At 46.1% G+C, this 20416-nt stretch overlaps 1 protein-coding gene across 2 annotated transcripts in view; it reads left to right on the forward strand.

The window, feature by feature from the left end:
* ANTXR1 (ANTXR cell adhesion molecule 1) overlaps window positions 1-13801 on the forward strand; it is a 203424-nt gene extending 189623 nt beyond the window's left edge. Inside the window, exon 18 of one of the 2 annotated variants that reach the window (XM_084765254.1) lies at window positions 13553-13801. In XM_084765254.1, the coding sequence (XP_084621380.1) occupies window positions 13553-13684 (132 nt within the window). In that variant the 3' untranslated portion in view covers window positions 13685-13801. Of the gene's footprint in view, window positions 1-65; window positions 3585-13552 lie in introns of those variants that run through there. The other variant, XM_084765253.1, reaches the window with a different exon arrangement.
* The last annotated feature ends 6615 nt before the right edge of the window (window positions 13802-20416 follow it).

Below are 20416 nucleotides of genomic sequence, written 5' to 3' on the forward strand. Positions count from 1 at the left end.
TCAGCACCCGCTCTGTCTTAAGGCATCAGTTCACAGTTCACGGTCCTTCTCTCATTCTCTTCCAGGGGCGCTGCATCAACTTCACCAGAGTGAAGAACAGTCAGCCAGCCAAGTACCCCCTCAACAACACCTACCACCCCAGCTCTCCACCTCCGGCTCCTATCTACACACCCCCACCCCCTGCTCCCCACTGCCCTCCCCCAGCCCCCAGTGCCCCTACCCCTCCCATCCCTTCCCCACCATCCACTCTCCCGCCTCCACCTCAGGCCCCACCCCCTAACAGGGCACCACCCCCCTCTCGACCTCCTCCAAGGCCTTCTGTCTAGAACCTAAAGTCTATGCTCTGGGCTGCCCAAGAAACTCCAGCAGAGACTCCTCTGCTGACAGGAAGATCTGCCCAGCCCACGTGGTGAGCGGCAGCCAATGTTTCACGATTTAAAAGCAAGTCGTGATGGGCAGAACAAAGTGGAAATTCTGAACTGCCCAGAGACAGACAATGAGACAATGATAGTCACACTCCTAGCCTGTGGCCCCCTTGCCTCTAGAGGAAGGTTCCTGATATGTCCACACTGCCAAGATGCTCTCAGCTAGATCACGTCCCATGGAGACCAGGAAGCCAGTGATTTCTGAGAGTGGAATGCAGCATTGGATAAGAAAAGCCCGGCTGAGATTCTGGATGCTGCCTCCCTGGCTTGACTCTTGACCCCTGGACTGGGAACCAGGCCGTCCTCATCCCTGGGCACCACACAGCAACTTGGAAAACGTGTGGTGTCCCTAGTGTGCATCAAGCAGGTATCTGGCTGGGATCTACAGGTTGTGCTTTATAAGGGCTATGCTCTGTTCCCTCTCCTAAAGCTCCCATTTTCCCAGTGAGGAGAAAAGCAGGTATCTGCCCTGGGAAAGGTGTGTTGCCATGCTGGGAGCATCCAAGTGTTACATCTAGAGAGGGCTGGCTTCAGTCAGGCACCTGTCCCTAAAAGCAGCAAGCCTTGTCACTGTCAAGGGCAACCCGCTAATGATTCACCTCAAACATCGAGGTTTGGCCTTGGCACACATCAGAGCGGACCACACGGCACCTTCCACATGAGATCACAAGGTCCTTCATTTTCAGTAGACCAGAGATTTCTAAGTCCAGCTAAGAGACAGTAACCCTGACTTGATAAGAAAACTATTCCCAGTTGATTCACTCTGAAACAGGCTATTGTAGGTAAGGACTATTTCTCCTTGGCCTTTCAACCTACCTATAAATATTACCAGCTGTTAAACAAGGGAAAAATGCACCCAATGTGTAACACAGAAGAATCTTCCTGAAGCCCCCATCCCACACCTCCACGCCATTCTGAAGCTGCTTGGTCAGTGAGCTCTTTAACCTCGTGTAAACCCTGGACACTGTCACCCAACCTTTTAAAACAGAGGTCATTGTCAAAGGCGGTGTCCAACCCACCCAAAATGATGCTTCCATCCTCAGTTTTCTGTCAGACCCTAAAACTCCTATCTCGGGTTCCTAAAACTCTAACTTTCTCTGGAACCAAAAGATATAAAATAAATACAAACTTTGATGCTTTTGGGCTGCAATCTACAAAGATCCTTCGAAAACTCAAGTTAGCCTCATTCTCTCAGCTTGCTTAGGACAGAGGCATCCACGTGTGGTGCACTCTGTGGACACCACTTCTTGTTTCCAAGGCAGACATTATTAATCGATTTCAGCACTGCTTCCCAGTTCAACTTAAGATTTTCCCACAATACTTCAAATCACAGCTCTAATAACCTGTCAATCATCAGTTACAATTGAGAGAGGTAAACACTATTTGAAATCTCTACCTTAGAAAGGAAAGCAGTGAAGAAGGGGGGAGCCACTGGCATAAAAAGTATTGTCTAGGGAAGATCTACCTGAGAGAGTGCCTAAGTCCAAGACCATAATATTCTTCCTGTGGTGCCAACACCAAAGTAACACTTTTCCAAGTGTACCCCAGACCTCGCCCTTCTCTCTGCTTTTCAGGAGTTTAGAAAGCGACCTCCCTCACCTTTACTGTGCCTCGCACTGTCTACTTATAGAACACGGCTTCTTTAGTGTAGTCCCTTAATTATACAGGGGCCAAAATGTCTCAGCCACCTAATAATGCGACATTGCTGGGCCCCAGAAAACCATTCCAAGGAGAATGGACTCCCCGGGCTCAAAGAGTGTAGACAGCGAGCCCACGGCAACTGTTTTGACTGCTGGCAGTACAAAACAGGCCACCCCACACCACTGGCGCACAATTCGTGCGGCCATAAGATAAGACAGTCCAAATGAAGATGCTGGCGTTGCTGTTGAACAAGAGAGGGAGGGCTCCCGAGAGCAGGCCTCCCTGTGCCCTGTGCAGTTTCCCAAGAGGCCGTGGGGGGAAGTGTCTGGGGAATAAAGAGTGCTGATGCATGCTGATTCCAAGAAGATTTTGCAAGCTTTGACCTTAGAGCTGATCCAGTGTCTTCCCTGGTCATTCAGAATTTTGGTTAGAAGTTTCTAGAAGCTGAACAAGGTTACTACTGCCTTCCATAGTAGGCTACTACAGGCAGGAAAAGCCTTTACCTGGTTTACGAAGTCCATAGGTTCTGTGTCGTTCCCCGTAAGCAACAAGAGATGGCGGCTGCAATTAGGAAACTGTTCATGTTATTTGTTTGACTCCCTTGTTATTGTCCTTATGAAGTTTTTTTTATATAAAAGCCAAATTTGTTGTATATATTCATATTCCATGTGTCAGATGGAAGCACGTCCTATCGGTGTGAATAAGAAGAACAGTTGTAGTAAATTATTAATGCCAGTGGTACTTCCTGGCAGGTCACTCTACCAAGCTGAGCTTGTTGGTTTCCCATGCCCATCCTGCTTTTACAATGTACAAATAGTTACTGAACCGACGACACCCTCCTTTACACAACGTCAAGTGACAGCCTTGCTGAGAACTGCGTGCAGCCCCTCTGCTGTGACAGCCAGCTCAGCGCACACGGAGTCCTGCCCAGAGCTTGGCACATGCTCCTGTGAGACCCAGCACCAGGGACAAAGCCACCCATAAAACTAGTGGAAAGTCTTGGCTCTCCAGCACGGGGCAGGGGTCTCCTGGAACCCTTAGGAGGAGCGGAAATGATCTTCACTGTGATGGTGGAAAAATCCACCAAAGTGTCGTTGTAAGGTAATGACTGACGGTCCAGGAGCAAAAGGAATTCATGCTGTGTAAAATGGGTGGAATTTGTTTGCAAGCGATATAAAGCCTCTTCGTGCTCCTCGGAGGAAGGGAGGGGAGCGTGCTGGTCAGTAGTGTTTTGTCTTGTTTTGTTTCCTAGTTATCTGAGCTCGGCTGGCTGCGGTAGCATGCTTGGAGAACCAAGTTAAAAAAGAATTAGAATATGATTTCTGAATACACATAACATTAAACTCTTCTCTTTTTCTATGATAATTTAGTTATGGATGTTCAGCATCTCTGAGTTATTGTTACAAAAGATGTGTCACCACCCGTGTCTTGCGCTGTGGGAGATTGGGCTGAACCTGTACAAGGTATACCCTGGATGTTGCTTTTTTAAATAATAATAATAAAAAATACCCAAAATCAGCTTTTACTTGGTGTGTGTGTGTCATTAAAAATAAAGTACACATTTTTCAAGTACTTATCAAGGGCCATAAGAAAATAGGTAAAAGGCTGGCAAGGCGGCTCAGCTGAGGAAGGTGCTTGCTGGCAAGCCTGGCCACCTGAGTTGAGTCCAGTGCACTGAGTTGAGTAAGCAAAAGAATCCTCAAGGCAGGAGTGAGGCCGTGGGCCAGCCACTGACTGTGAAAGAGAGCTTGAGTCCCACGGGTTCCCACCGCTAAATCCCACCTTCCGTCTTCAGGCACATCTGTCTTAGTTAAGGTTTCGTTTCCTGTGATAAAACACCATGACCAAAAGCAATCTGGAGAGGAAAGGGTTTATTTCATTTTATACTTCCACATTAGAGGAAGCAGGAACTGCAGCAGAAGCCACAGAGGGGCAGAGGTGGGGAGGGGGAAGAGAGGTGGGGGAGGGGGGTCAGAGGTGGGGTGAGGGGTAGAGGCTGGGAGGAGGTGAGGGCGGTGGCGGTGGCAATGCTGTTTGCTTACTGACTTGCTGAAGTTGCCTTGATCAGAATACTTTCTTATGCCATCCAGGACCACCTGCCCAGGGGGGATGGCACTGCACCCTATATCTGGGCCCTTCCACATCAATCATTAATCAAGAAAATGTCCTACAGACTTGTCTACAGATAAATCTATGAAAGTTCTCAGTTGAGATTCCCTCTAGCTTGTGTCAAGATGACAAAAATAAAATAAAATAAAATAAAAATTAGCCAGCACATGTCCTTTGAAGCATTCATATCCAGGCGTAAAAAAAAAATGAGAAGACTATATAATATATACATTATAATATAAATAATATAAAATAATGAAATATATGCTATGTTTTCTGTTGCTGTGATAGAGTAACCAGAAAAAAAAGCAACATAGGAGGACGGGGTTGGTTTTGGCTTATAGTTCCAGAGGCCTTACTGTCTAAAGCTGGCCTGGAAGTGAGGAAGTAGAGAGGCCACACTTCATCTACACACAGGAAGTAAACAGAGGGAACCGGAAGTGGGGCCAAGCTACAAAAAACTCAAAGCTGACCCCCACCCCACCCCCTGGTGATGTACTTCCTCCAGCAGGACTCACTTCCTAAAGGTTCCAAAACTTCCCAGACGGCGCCATCAGCGTGGGACCAAGTGTTCAAACACAGGAGCCCATGAGGGACAGTTCTCACCCAGGCCACGACGCGTGATGTACAGGCAGGGTAGGCAAACACCCAACGGTTGGTCTTTATTTTGGCAACTGCGCTGTAGTCATCGGTACCACCACAGCTCAGCCCCAAACCATTGCTACCAACCACATCCAAGAAGCTTCGCGCTTCCGCCCCACGTGATCAACCCCTGTCTTGCTCCCTCAACATTCCCATGGCCACAGAATTAGAGGTGCTGTTTGCTCAGCTTGGTAGGACATGGTATTTTAATATTTGGAAGTCGAAATTGCAACACTTTTTCATCATTTTTTCAATTACCACGCCATAGCGTTCTGGTAAAGCAGTGGCAACCGCGCTTAGAACTTCGTCAGTCTGTAGCGAAGCTCTCTTGAAAGATGTCCAGCTCACTGTGCAGTCAGGACTTCCAACGCATCCTTAGTGGGGACTCAACTTTAAACATTAAAGTGGGAGGAATTCATGAAAGTCTTTGCCCTCCTGGAACCACATGCACTGCATTTTTGCTAAAGATTTTTAAAGTGTGGGGACAGTTAGCTGTGTGTGCCATGAGTGCAGAAAACATGCTTTCTTCTAATACAGAAAGTCCCAGGATGAGGGGCCCATCAGCCCATGCAAAGCCCTGAGAGAACCTCGCCCTGCCCTGCCCATCTTCACAGTCTTTGAGTTACAAGCATAGTGACACGCCCACTCTGCAGGATTCACAGTTTATGGCTTTTTGCTCAGCTTTATTCTTGATTATTATTTATAGGATACCAATTAAGTGCTGAAAAAATTGGGGACTAGAATGCTTGCTTCCTGCTCTTCCGTAGGTCCAGAATTTTGTTCCCAGCACCCACGTCAGGCAGCTCACAACATCCTATAGCTGCATTGCCACGTGATCTGATGCCCCCCTTCTGGACTCCTTGGGAACATGCACATATCACACACATACACACCCACAGGCACATGTCAAACGAAGATGTACTAGAAAGAAAGTCTTTTTTTTTTTTTTTAAGGATGAGCCAGAGTTAGTGATGTCCAATGCTGCCAGCCACGCTATCATGTAGATAAGGATTTCAGGCAAATCCTGAGTGTTCCATGTACAAGACAGAGCTAAACCATTCCAGGATCCATCGTCTTGGAGATCGGCTTCTGCCCAGGCTCCACTGCACTTTTTTCCCCAGGTTCCCAATGATGGCAAAGACTGGGGACCTCAGTCATCCAGTGGGCAAATCGCCTTGCAGAGGAGTGGAGCAAGGCTTAGTTATCTCTCCAGCAAGAGACGTTTTCTTCCTCACTTCAAACGGGCATGCATTTGCCACAAACAACCCTTCCCAATCCGAACCCTGCATCGTCTCCTTCCCTCCAGACAAGCGTTGGTGCAGGAGCCGTTCTCGGCCATGGCTGGTGTCTGCTCTGTCTGGCTCAGTGCCGTGATCACAGGGGGACTAGAGAAAAGGTGGAACCCCTAACTCTGTTGTGTAGAAAATTCCAAAAGCATTTACGCTGTTGCAAAAGTTTTCTTCAGCCAAGAGCTTTTAATCCCAGCACTCAGGGAGGCAGAAGCAGGAGGATTGCTGTAAGTTCGAGGCCAGCCTGGTCTACAAATTGTGTAGCCAAAGCTACACAAAGAAACCCTGTCTCAAAAAAAATAAAAAAGTTGTTCTTCTAATTAGCAATAACTGCGTCCATTTAGCAAAGCACCCTGTAGCTGCAGGCTCTCGTCATCTTGAAAACCAGGCAGGCTGAGCAAGAAGAGGGCCAAGAGGAGTGGCCTTGTTTGTGGCTGACGTGGGAAGTCAGAGGAGCCTGGGTCCTGCTGCTGCTATCTGTCCCGCAGCTGCGGAGCCTCGGTGCTGTCCAGACACCAACAGTTCCACACACCCAGCGCCTGCGGCACGATTGCTGCTCAGAGTCAGCTGAACAGCTAAACATACATAAGGACTCTTATTTCCAAGTTACCTCTGGGATGGGATTTCGTTTCAGGAACTTAGGGTCACCAGTGGGGAGGCATTTGCCTTCAGTCTCAGCAGAGGCAGGGGAATCTACACGTGCCAGACCAGCCTGGTCTACGCGGTAAGTTCCAGGGCCACGCAGTAAGACTCTGTCTCAGGAAAAAAAAAAAATGGCCAGAAAGTACTTGTTAGGCAAGCATGGAGGCTGAGTTTGGATTCCCAGCCCCCACATAAAATCTGGACTCAGTGTGTGTCTGCGATCCAGGCACGGGGAGGCGGGGCTCGAAGGCTCACAGGCCAGCCTGGCTGAATTGGTGAGTGTCCGGTTCAATAAGAGACCTTGTCTCAAAGAGTATCAGGGATGTGCAGGCGAGGTTGTTCTGTGGGTGAAGGAACTTGCCACCGAACCAGACAGTCTGAGTTTCATCTCTGGGACCCTCGGAGTGGAGGAAAGAAAATGACTCCCCAAAAGAGAATTGTTTTCCAGCTTTCACACTAGGCTCTGGCATGCACTCCCATGTGTACCTGTAAAGCAATCATGTAATTTTAAAAATAAGGTAGAGAGTTATCAAGGAAGACATCTGTGTTGACCTCTGGTCTCTGCCCACAGGTACCACAACTGTGCATGCACAAAGGTGGGCATAGGGAAGGGAGAGGGTAGGGAGAGAGCGCCCACGCAGGAGTAATAAATTGGAGCTCAGTTCCCCATCCTCTTCAAGCAAATATCTAAATATCCCCAAATATGGGCTCTCCCTAGGTGGTACTGAATGGGTCCCTCTGACAGTTCGTTAACCCTGAAATCTCCAGGTCACTTCTCAGTGTGTACATACACTCCGTGCCGATTGGGGTCAAGCCCCCTTTTTTGCTTTTTTGCTTGCAGAAGATGAGGGTGGGGATGACCCACGTCAGCCTCAGCACCAGTTACGGCAGCAATAGTTTAATGCATTCCATCAATTATTTCTCACGTAAGTTCCCAGAAAATGAGACAGATTAGAACCATAGAGACAGAGTGGCTGTGAGGGCATGACACCAACGGCAGCTGTGGCAGAGTGGGTTCTCTGCTCCAGGACCCTTCCGCAAGGCCAGCACCCTGTTTCCAAGCTTCTGGGAACATCAAGGCTAACGGCTCCTAGCTGAGTCCCTCCTAAGACAGACAGAAGCCACGGGCTAGCTGGAAGAGTGCCACAAAGACCTCCCCCTTGCCTCAGTTTCAGAATGTTCTCAAGGACTCTTAGCTCTGGAACTCCCCTGCATCAGCAAAGGCGTCTTATACCTCTGCTGCGCATCTACTTCCCTTCGCTTGTTTGTGCCAACAACCTACCAGCCACATTTGAAAAACTGAAAATATAATAAAAGTGATTATTCAAGTCACTATGCCCAAAGCTTTATCATTTCAGGATGTAATCAGTATTTTTTTAAAAATAAATTGAAAAGAGATAGTTTAGTTATTTCCTATTAAATCTTCAAAGCCCACTGGGCGTTTTACATTTACAGTGTTTTTGTGCTAGCTAGCTGCATTTCACAGACTCGAGAATTACATGTGGCCAGCAGCTACCACATTACACCACGCAGACGCTGCAAATATTGCAACGAACGGAATTGCTAGGTCATAAGATACACACTCTCCCACATCAATCTATGGTGATTGGGTTTTTTTCCCAGATTCTGTATCAATTTACACTTTGAAGCCTTTGAGAGCACTGTTATTCCACATGCTAGACAAAACATGGCTTTACTCAGAACCTCTGAGCTTAGTAAGGCTGGAAGGGAAGCAGAGGAAGAAAGAAAGACATTGAGAAAATACTGCAGAAGCTAAATGAACGAAAAGTGACTGAAAGAGAAAACAACATCAGGACAGTCTGCATTTCAACTGAACTTGTAGAAAAAAAATCTTATTATTTTGACTGTGTCAAACACCACCTCATGAGTGGGCCTAGTTAGGGTCACTATTGCTGTGATAAAACACCATGACCAAAGCAACTTGGAGAGGAAAGAGTTTATTCAGCTCACACCTCCACAGCACTGTTCATCACTGAAGGAAGTCAGGACAGGAAGTCAGGACAGGAAGTCAGGACAGGAACTCAGCACAGGGCAGGAGCCTGGAGGCAGGAGCTGAGGCAGAGGCCATGGAGGGGTGCTGCTGACTGGCTTGCTCCTCACGGCTTTACTCAGCCTGCTCCCCTGCTCTCAGATGACTTTAGCTTATGTCAAGTTGATATAAAACTCTACAGTAGAGCAACTTATACACCTATGAACACTGTCCTCATCAATAAGATAGGGCTTGTTGAGAAAAACAGCCCATGATTTCGAACGTGCGGGAAAGATCAAAAGTGCTGTGGTGGGAAAGAGGGGCGGAGTCTATGATGCTGCACGGGGCATAATGGAGCAACTGGCGAAGCTTGAGTGAGGACCATAGATTCAGTAATAGTTCTGTGTTCATATTATTTATGATCTTTACCACTGTTGTGTAGTTAGATGGGAGAATACACCTGTCTGAGGGGTCCGCGCATGTCCTTAGAGCTATAGACATGGGCATGGATGCAGCTGTGGCTGCAGAGATGCAAGAGGATGCAGATACTAACAGGATGGGCGAAGAGAGGGTAGTCACAGGTATGCCTTGCCCAGGGCAGCAGAATTGAAAGGGCTGAGGGCTTGAGGTGTGTGGGCCAAGTGAACAGAGGTGGGGCCTCAGGCAACAATGGGGTATAGACAGCTGTGCCAACAATGCCCGGTACTCAACATCTATGAAGTCAGAAAGCCTTGCTGACTACAAGCAGCAGACCAGCAGAAGACTCTGGAAGAACAGTTCCATGTAACAGTGCCCTGAGCGAGGACGGATCCAGGCTGTTCCGTTTGCAGTATCTACTTTGCGCTTGGAACAAAAGAAGAGAAAGTTTAATGTGAACCCTCTGACGTAAGACTAGAGATTCTGGCAGCAGGCGCTGGTATAATGCCTTCAGCCCCCTGCTATCCAGGACAACCTCCCTAGCCGCGGGTGTGTACTCTGATTTAAATATGTAAACGTTACAATCAGTCCCTCAGTGGCACCAGTAGCCAGCCACATGCACAGCAAGTGCCCATCAATGACTGTGCTCCCGGTAGAGACAGAAATTTCAATATCGCTGATGAAAATTCCAGGCATTCTGCATTTCCAGACATCACGTTTGAAAAGGACATGTAAATATTGCTAACAGTTTGCGGATGTACATGATGTTGTCCTCCGAAGGTCCTTGAAGGCCCAGAGTCATCCAGATAAAGCTCAATAAAAATCAATCAACTCCATGAGTCAGAGACTTCCAAGCAGCTGAAGCCAGGTTCCTGGGGCAGTGTAGAGCCTGTTGGAGTTCGCCAAGAAGATATTTTAACAGCGATTCAAGCAAGGTGCTGACAGAGGGAGATGCACTCAGGAGAACAGTCAGACACAGCAGAGCTGAGGACCGGCTTCTCGTGGGAGACTCAGCAAGCTCCTGTTGTATTTTGGGTGTTTAGTAGAACTGGCCCATTGACTCATCAGATCCTTAGGCTTTTACTGATGAAAGATTTATTATTAATATTACTACTACTATTTTTATTATTTTATTATTATTATTATTATTATTATTATTATTATTATTATTATTAGTTGTTGTTGTTGTTATTGTATTACTGACTTAATCTCTTCTTTTACATTCATTGGCCTGTTAAGATTTTCTCCTCACATTCCATTTTGATAATTTGCAAGTCAGAAAATTACCCTTGTCTTTAAGGTTACCCAGTTTGTCGGTGTACACTTATCCTTAATGCCCCCGTGATAATTAATGTGTCTGTGGTATCTGCTATCTTGTATCTTTATTGCTCCTGAAACATCTATGTTTCTTAGTTTTTCTAAGGTTTGTTGACCTTGACGAGGCCGGGGGAAACTTATCTGGGCAGTGGTGGTCTTTCATCCCAGGACTTAGAGGCAGAAAGATCTCTGTGAGTGTGAGGCCATCCTGATCTACATAGTGAGTTCCAGGGCTACATAGTGACCATGTCAGAGACGGAGGGGGGTGGGGGAGGAAGGAAGGAAGGAAAAGAAACAACACAAAGGAAGAGTAAGGGGCTGTGGAAGGAGAGTGGACATCACTGCTGGCTAGAAGCTCACGGCTGATGAACATGGGTGTAGGATTTTATTTCATACTCCTTGACTCATGGAAAATATCAGGCAAAACATGAGAAATAGCCTTCCACAAAACCCAAACATCCCACTTCCTGTCGGGTCCAATACAAGGAAAGGTTTGTGTGTGTGTGTGTGTGTGTGTGTGTGTGTGTGTGTGTGTGTGTGTGCGTGTGTGTGCCAAATGGGAGCCCTTTCATTAAGAAGAAAGAAGAGCAGACGGAACCTTGGGAGTGTTGCAGCTGTGGCAGAGCCCTGTCTTCTGCAGTCCTATGGAACGTATGGTAAAGCTGTGTGTTCCCTCCCCGTGCCCCCACCCCATCTCTGCACTGTGGAAAATATTGCTCATGGTTTATCCATTACACAAAATGGTTTGGCAAGAATAATTCTTGACCAAGACAACATCCAATAATAAAGCCTGTAACATTACCCACGGAAGTGAGGAAATTGACCTAAACATCCACATTCAGAACTCAGAAGTTGGGGCGTTGACTCATACAGACAGAGAGACCCGTGAGACACGGAGCTTTCCGGAGCCTGTGACCTCCTCGTGTCAGAGCTGACAGAGGCTGACAGCTGAGCACAAGGCAGCTGAGCGCTGCCCTCATCACTGGGGAAGAGATCAGAAATAAATACAACACTTGGTGCTGTTTATTCACTATTTGAAAACATGAAAGTTAACCCATGTGCTGGTTTTCATATGTAGTCATATACTTAATAGAAACACAAACACTTGGAGCTGGAAAGATGGCTCAGGCAGTTAAAATGCTTGTCACCTAAGACTGAGGCCCTGAGTCAGATCCCCAGCGCTGGTGTTAACAGTAGGATGTGCTGGCACGGGTCTCGAATCCCAGTGCTGCAAGGATGGGGATGGGCAGGTCCCTGGAACTCACACCCATCTGAATCAGTAAGCTTAAGTTTAGTGAGAAACACCCTGCCCAGAGCAGTGGTTCTCAACCTTCCTAACAATGTGACTCTTTAATACAGTTCCTCGTGTGGTGATGACCCCAACTATAACATTTTTTCATTGCTACTTCATACCTGTAATTTTGCTACTGTTATGAGTCATAATTTAATGTCTGTGTTTTCCAGTGGTCTTAGGCGACCCCTGTGAAAGGGCTGCGACCCACAGGTTGAGAATCACTGCAGAGTAATCAAGGTAGACACCTGACATTGAGGTAGACACCTGGGCACGCACCCAGGTACACACACATATACAATATACATACAAAGAAATGCTGACACCTACATGGAAAAAATAAATGCCAGCTTTAAATAGTGGCAACTCTTCAGGAGAAAAAGACCTCAGGAAAGGGATTCAGAGCCTGTGCTGGATAGTTTAATATCAACTTGACACAAGCTAGAGTCGTCTGAGAGGATGGAACCTCAGTTAAAAATATGCCTTATGCCAGCACTCAAGGAGGCAGAGGCCAGCCTGGTCAACAAAAGGAGTCCAGGACCGCCAGGGCTTTGTTACATAGAGAAAGCCTATGTCAAAAAACAAAACAGAAAGGAAGGAAGGAAGGAAGGGAGGGAGGAAGAAGAGGAAGGGAGGGGAGGGGAAAAGAGGAGAGGAAGGGAGAGGAGAGGAGGGGTTGGGAGGGGACAAAAGGAGAGGAGAAAAGAAAGAAAATGCCTCCATAAGATCGGGTTATTGTCCCCCCCATTGTGAGTGGTGCCATCCCTGGGCAGGTGGTCCTGGCTTCTATAAGAAAGCAGGCTGAGCAAGCCAGTAAGCAGCACCCTCCATGGCCTCTGTATCAGTTCCTGCCTCCAGGTTCCTGCCCTGGTTGAATTCCTATTCCTGACTTCCTTCAGTGATGAACTATGATGTGGAAACATATGTCAAATAAACCCTTGCTTGGGCTGTTACTGTTTCATCACAGTAACAGAAACCCTGACTAAGGCTGAGCCTCTGCTGTGCGTGTTAATGTGTCCTTCTCTCTTAAGAAAATCAGATGCAGAAAACGGTTTCACACTGGAGTCCTGGAGAGCTAGTGGTTGAGAAAGAGCTATCAGTTACCAGTTACAGTCACTTACCAGTTTTCAGTTACAGTCATTGGATGCTTCTTTAAAACACTTCATAACAGGGGCTGGAGAAAGAGCTCCGTGGTTAAAAACACTGTAGTGCTCTTGCAGAGGACCAGAGTTCCCATCCCAGCACCTATGTCAGGTTGCTCTCAAGGACTGGATCTCCAGTCCAGGGGCTTTACCGCCCTCTTCTGCCTTCTGTGGGTACTGCACTCACATGCACACAGAGAAACACGCATATATACATAATTTGCTTTTCTAAAAAAAATCAAAAGAAAAATTTTTGTTTGGTTTTGGGTTTTGTTTGGGTCTCTTTTTTTCTTTGTTTCTTTGTTTTTGTTGGTGGTGGTGGGTTTTTTGTTTGTTTGTTTGTTTGTTTTTTGTTTTTGTTTTTGCTTTAATCCATGCTGTCCTTTACTCTCTGTGCATCAGGGGATGACCTTGATGATGACCTTGGACTTCCTAGTCTTTTGGTTCCATCTCCCCAAACGCTAGGATTACAAGCCTGTATCAACACACCTAGTTAACACTGTGCCAGGGATTGACCGAGGGCTTTATGCGTGCCAGGCAAACACTGTACCAACTGAGCTACATCACTCCCACAAAAGAAAAGTTTAATAAAATGCCTACTTCCCCCACATGGTATTTGTGTGATCTGAGTTTCCTCTTTTTTCCAGTTTCAAGCAAGAAAAATATACTGCCTACTGGACAAAGTATCAGAGCATCTTCAGGAAAGGTGGGACACACACAAAAGATGCCTGGAAGCCAGCCGGATAGATACCCTTCCAGACTTACTCCCACTGGTGTGAGGCCTCTGAGGTGACTATGGCACCAGGTGTGTGATGGCCCAGACACCTGGACGCATGGCACACAGTCTTTATGCCCTGCCCTGAATGAGAGCCAGCAGCGACCCGTTGCCCTGGCATCAGAACAGATGGAGGGGTGGAGCTGCTCCCCGCATTCCAGCTAAAACAGAAGGAGGGTCTAAACAGGGGGCCTCTGTCTTCACCCTACCGTGTCTGGACAGGCTTGTCCGCAGAGGAGCAGGATGCACGCCTGTGGACATGAGCCGTGGTCCGTGAGTGTTTACACTTCAGCGGCTGTGGACATGAGTTCGGTCCGTGAGAGCTTACACTTTAAGGACTCAGGCTCCACCCTGACGATCTGTGCTTTTCACTGGCCAAGCAGGCTGGTGGCTGAGAGTAGCTAAGAGCACACAGGCCAGTGTGGGATGCCTCCTTCCTTACCTCACCCACGCTCTAGTCAAACCGCGGGCCTCTCTCCACCTCAGAACTTCTTTCCAATGCTACCTTCCTACCTTCCTTGGGTATCTAATGAAGAGGACTCCAAGTCAGAACAAGTCAGAAACCCTAAGGAAAGGCATTACATCTCAATAAAGAAAACAACCCACCAGAAAAAAAATAACAATTATAAGCATATATGCACTAAATACTGGGGCTCTCCATTTCATAAAACAAATATTAATGAACAAAGCATGTGGGATAATCCCTAATATCGTAACAGTGGCGTCTTCAGAATTTTCTTTTGCATACCTACTCCCAGTTTGCTTAGCAACCTATGATGTCATTACTTGCCTGCCACTAGGTGTGCCCCTGCCCAGAATTATATAAAAGGACAGACCCACCTCAATTCTCTCTCTCTCTCTCTCTCTCTCTCTCTCTCTCTCTCTCTCTCTCTCTCTCTTTCTCTCTCTCCCTCTCTTATCTCTTACCTCCCTCCCTTGTTCCTTTCTCCTCTCTTGATGTCTCTCTCTCCTCCTGTCTCCCCGTCCCCCCTGCTTTCTCTGGGGTGCCCCTCCCCCATAATAAACTTCTCCATATCGTATCTGTTGTGTGGCTCATATTTAATATTTAAACTCTCATCATAGATAGTTCATCCAAGCTGAAAATCAACAACAACGATGACACATACACACACAAACACACACACACACACACACACACACACACACACAAACCTCTTCAGATTTCAGGCTGAAGAGATGGCCTGGTGGTCAAGAGCACACACTGCTCTTGCAGAGGACCTGAGTTCAAAGTACAGAGAGTATCCACGTCAGCAGACCTGCACTAGCCTGTAACTCAGGGTACACCCTCTGTTAGCTTCTGAGGGCATCACACACATATATGTGCAAATACACATGTAACTTAAAATAATGAAAACGAATCTTTAAAAAAGGAAACCTCAGACTTAAACTGTAGCACACATTGCACAGATTGAACAGACAACTATAGAATATGCTGCCTAATAGCTACAGAGCATGCATTTTCCTTTTTTTCATTCTTTCTTTTTATTTTTCTTTCTTTTTTTCTTTTCTTTTCTTTCTTTTTTTTAATTTTTTATTATTATTTTTTGTTTGTTTTTTGAGACAGGGTCTCTCTGTGTTAGCCTTGGCTATCCTGGACTCACTTTGTAGACCAGGCTGGCCTCGAACTCACAGCGATCTGCCTGCCTCTGCCTCCCAAGTGCTGGGACTAAAGGCATGTGTCACCACAGCCCAGCCAGAGCACACATTTTCATGGAGCTTCCTCTAAATGAACATGTTAGGACGCAAAGCAAGTGTTAACAGATACAAAAGCATCAGAATGCATCCTTGCATCAGATTATAGAGGCATAACACGAGAAAATAAACAGCAAGGGAAACCATAGGACCTGCACAAGCACGAGAGAGCAAACATGACCCCGATGAGTGGCCAGTGAGTCACTGACGAAATCCTGGTGGGAAGCACACTTTTCATAGCTCCTGGGATGCAGCAAAGGCAGTTCAAAGAAAAAAATTATAGCTGTGAAGTTTACATTAAAAGATCAGAGATCTCGTACTGGAGAGATGGCTCAGCGGTTAAGAGCACTGACTACTCTTCCAAAGGTCACGAGTTCAATTCCCAGTAACCACATGGTGGCTCACAGCCATCTATGATGTGATCTGATGCCCTCTTCTGGCCTGCAGGTGTACATGCAGGCAGAGCACTGTATACATAATAATAAATAAATAAATATTTTAAAAGATCAGAGATCTCAAATAAGTTAATGGTGCAAACCAAAGTCTTAGGAAAACAATAACAATCCCAAAGCAGTTAGTGGACAGCCATAATTAAAGTCAGAGCAGCAAATAGTTTTTTTTTTTTAAAAGGTAGTAAATTAAAACAGCATGGTACTGGCAAAGTAATAGGCTGGTGGATCAATGGAATTGAATTGAAGACCCGGAGATGAACCCACACACATTTGCTCACTTGATTTTTGACAAAGAAGCCAAATCTATTCAATGGAAAAATGATAGCATCTTCAACAAATGGTGCTGGTCTAACTGGATGTCTACATGTAGAAAAATGCAATTAGACCCTTATTTGTCACCATGCACAAAACTCAAGTCCAAGTGGATTAAAGACCTCAACATAAAACCAGAGACATTAACTCAGTTAGAGGAAAAGGTGGGGAAGAGCCTGGGACACATAGGCACAGGAAACAACTTCCTGAACAGTACACCCACAGCCCAGGCCTTAATGTCAACAATTAATAAATGGGACCTTATGAGGCTGAGAAGCTTCTGTAAGGCAGGAGACACTGTCAAGAGAACAAAGCGACAGCCTACTGACTGGGAAAAGATCTTCACCAACCCTTCATCTGACAAAGGTTTAATATCCAAAATATATAAAGAACTCAAGAAATTAAACACCACAAAACCAAACAACCCTATTGCAAAATGGGGCTTAGAACTAAACAGAGAATTCTCAACAGAGGAATATCAAATGGCTGAGAAACACTTAAAGAAATGCTCATCCTCGTTAGGCATCAGAGAAATGCAAATCAAAACGACACTGAGATTCCATCTTACACCCATCAGAATGGCTAAGATCAAAAACTCAAATGACACCACATGTTGGCGAGGATGTGGAGAGAGAGGAACACTCCTTCACTGCTGGTAGGAATGCAAACTAGTACAACCACTTTGGAAAGCTATCTGGCGTTTTCTCAGAAAAATGGGAATAGGGCTTCCTCAAGACCCAGCTATCCCACTCCTTGGAATATACCCAGAAAATGCCCTAACACACAACAGGGACATATGCGCAACCATGTTCATAGCTGCTTTATACACAATAGCCAGAACATGGAAACAGCCTAAATGTCCCTCAGTAGAAGAATGGACTAAGAAACTATGGTACATTTACACTATGGAGTATTACTCAGCTATTAAAAACGAGGAATTCCCGAAATTTGTGGACAAATGGATTGACCTAGAAATTATCATAATGAGTGAGTTCACCCAGAAGCAAAAAGAGACAAACGGTATATACTCACTTATTTCAAAACACTAGTCCAAGGGATACGTCCCATGAAAAACCTTACTTACCAAGAAAGTGGGTCAGAAGAGAGGACATACTATTGAGACTTTAGGCGAGAGTAGCATGGAAGAATGGGGAAATAATAGGACCCACAGGGTCCTGGAAACCTACAAGAAGAACTTTATGACAGGCAGATCTGGGTCCTGGGGTCCTCCTCAAACTAAGGCACCAGCCAAGGAGAAATAGGCAGTAAACTTCGAACCCCTACCAAGACCTAGCCGACGAACACGATATTCTCCACTGTTGAGTGGAGAGTGAGATCTGATTCTCACGTGAACTCTGGTGCCCCTTTTCTGACCATGTCCCCTGGATGGGGAGGCCTGGTGGCACTCAGAAGAAGGATAGCAAGTTACCAAGAAGAGACTCGATAATCTTAGAGCATACATAGGGGGAAGAAGTCTCCCTCAATCACAGACATAGGGGAGGGGAGAAGGGGGGAAGTGGGAGGGAGGGAGGAATGGGAGGAAACAGGGGAAGGGCTAACAATCGAGATGTAATATGAATAAATTAATTAAAAAAAATAAATCCTTTGAAATAGTGGGGGAAAAAAAGGTAGTAAAAGAATGATCAGAGTCAGGGAACAAAGAAACGGACATTTAGCCAAACTAAACAAAAGAGAGAGACCCAAGTTAATAAAAACTAGAGATTAGAAAGAGGCCATTACCTCAGCTCTCAGGGAAATCCAGAGGGCTGTTAGAGAGAGGTTCTAAAACTTAATCACAGAAAATTCCCAAAAGGTCTAAAAGAAAATGGAGCGATTCCCGGATACCCTCACAAGATTAAATCAGGAGGATACGAGCAACCTAAACACACCCATGAATGGCAACGAGATGGAAGCAGGGATAGTTTACCACAAGCCAAATCCTAAGGAGCCACTGCTGAATTCCACCAAGTCTAAATAAATAAATAAATAAATAAATAAATAAATAAATAAATAAAGCTAACCACACACACTCCTCTGACTGCTCCACAAAGAGGAAGGAAAAGTAACATGTCTGACATTCTATGAAGTAACTATTACCTTGATACAAAACCCAGAAAAAAAAGACACAATAAAAATTAATAAAACCTAGGGGACCAGGAATGGTCTTGTAACACTTTTAATCTCAGCCCAGGGCAACAGAATTGCGTGAGCTCGAGGCCAGCCTAGGCTACAAAGTGAGCCCCAGGCCAGCCGGAGCTACAGTGAGACCCTGTCAAAGAAACAATAAGAAATAAAATGAAAAGCATGAATCTAAACACTGATGCCAAAATCTGCAATAAAAACTTGCAAATTGAATTCAAGAAAACCATACACCGCGATCTCATTCCCGGGATGCAAGGATGGTTTGACACACATGCATTAATAGATGCAACGCAGCCAATAGGCAGACTCACAGACTGAAATCACAGTCTTCTCAATAGATACACAAAATGCCTCCAACGAGGTTGTGCATCCCTGTTTGAAAAAGGTTCTGAAGAAACTAGGAATCCTAGGAATGTGCCTGAACACAGCAAAGGCTCTCTACAGCAAGCCTACAGCGACTGTGGTGGTACGGGTCGTCACTGGGCTCTGGTACCTGTCACGGAGGAGACAGCCCTCTGGGCACCTCTGTATGGGGTTTTCTGCATAGGAGGGCAGTGCAGTGCCCTGGACCCGGGTCCTGGGCTGCATAAAAATGAGAGCACAGCCCAGCGGCAGCCATTGCCCCTCCTTTTTTCCCTGACTATGAGCATAACGCCACCAGCTATGTCACATTCCTGCCACCGTGGCTTCCCCGCCATGGTGGACCCCTTCAGACTGCGAGCCAAAGCGAAGTTTCTCTCCTTAAGTTGCTTCTGGTAGGGTGTTTTATCACAGCAACAAGGAAAAATAACCAAGACACTAACATCTCAGCAAGTGGCACAAAAACACAGAGAGCATCTCCTCTAAAACTTGGAACAAGGGGATGGAGAGATGGCTCAGTGGTTAAGAGCACCGCCTGCTCTGGCAAAGGTCCTGAGTTCAATTCCCAGCAACTTAACCATCTGTAATGTGATATGGTGCCCTCTTCTGGCTTGCAGGTGTACATGCAAGCAGAGCACTGAATACATAATAATAAATAAATAAATAAATTTTTTTAAACTGGAACAAAACAAGAGTCCCCACTCTCTGCTTTTATTCAAACTAATGTTGGGAGACTTAACTACAGCTATAAAAAAGGCAAGAAATAAGAGGGATTATGTTGTGTGTTAACTAATACAAAATCAATAAAAGTAAAATAAAAAATAAATCCCTAAAAACGTTTTCCCCAAGGAGGGAGAATTTGGGGTGGGAGGTGACACTGCGAGAAATACAGTCAGTTCTGCCGTATTTCCTGCTTGTTCATTCCTTACACACACACACACACACACACACACACACACACACACACACACACACACACACACCACAGTCTCAGTTTTATAATTTTCTTTAGAAGCTGTAATTCCTCAAAGGAAAATCTATTGAAAATGGAAGCTTGCAGCTTTGGCCCTCTTTGCAGAAGCACGTTGAAGTCTAACGGGCCCTGCAGATTCGAGGAACAACTGGCACTTCAGCCGCGGCCAGGGTTGGACGGGAAAGGACAGTTCAGAGTCGATGCCTGCAGTATAAACACCTGCAGGAGGCGTAGATGCCAACAGGATGCTTGACCTACACAAGGCATTGTTGAGGTACTTGTGGGGTGCTCGAGGACCGTACTCCAGCCTTTAATGAGGACAAAGAAAAAGCCCCCAGCATGTTCTTTGTCACAGGCAGGTGCTGAGATGGCGGGCACACAAACACGGGCCAACACGCCCAATGGTGCTCTTTTAAATATTTCACGTTCCTACACTGACCAGAAAAATGGATCCAAGTTGGGCTTCCTTTTTCTTCTCTCTTTCATACGTGTGTGTGTGTGTGTGTGTGTGTGGTGTGTGTATGTGTGTTTTCCCAAAAATTTGATTCTCCTCTGGCTCCCAGGAGACATGGCTATCACAATGCCAGCCCCAGGTCTCTGGGAAGAGAGGAATGGAAAAAGTGAGATTTCAGCCCAAATCCTGACAAATCCTCGCTCAGCATAACCCGTGAGAATTGAGCTCCTCAAGAAACCACACAGAGGGTGGGGGTGGGGGGAATGAGTTAAGATCTCAAGTCCCCCACACTCGATGGCATCCAGATTCACAGCGAGACCTTGCTTTGTT

This window comes from Acomys minous (assembly GCF_964271855.1).
Source record: "Acomys minous genome assembly, chromosome: 17".
NCBI classification, from domain to species: Eukaryota; Metazoa; Chordata; class Mammalia; order Rodentia; family Muridae; genus Acomys; species Acomys minous.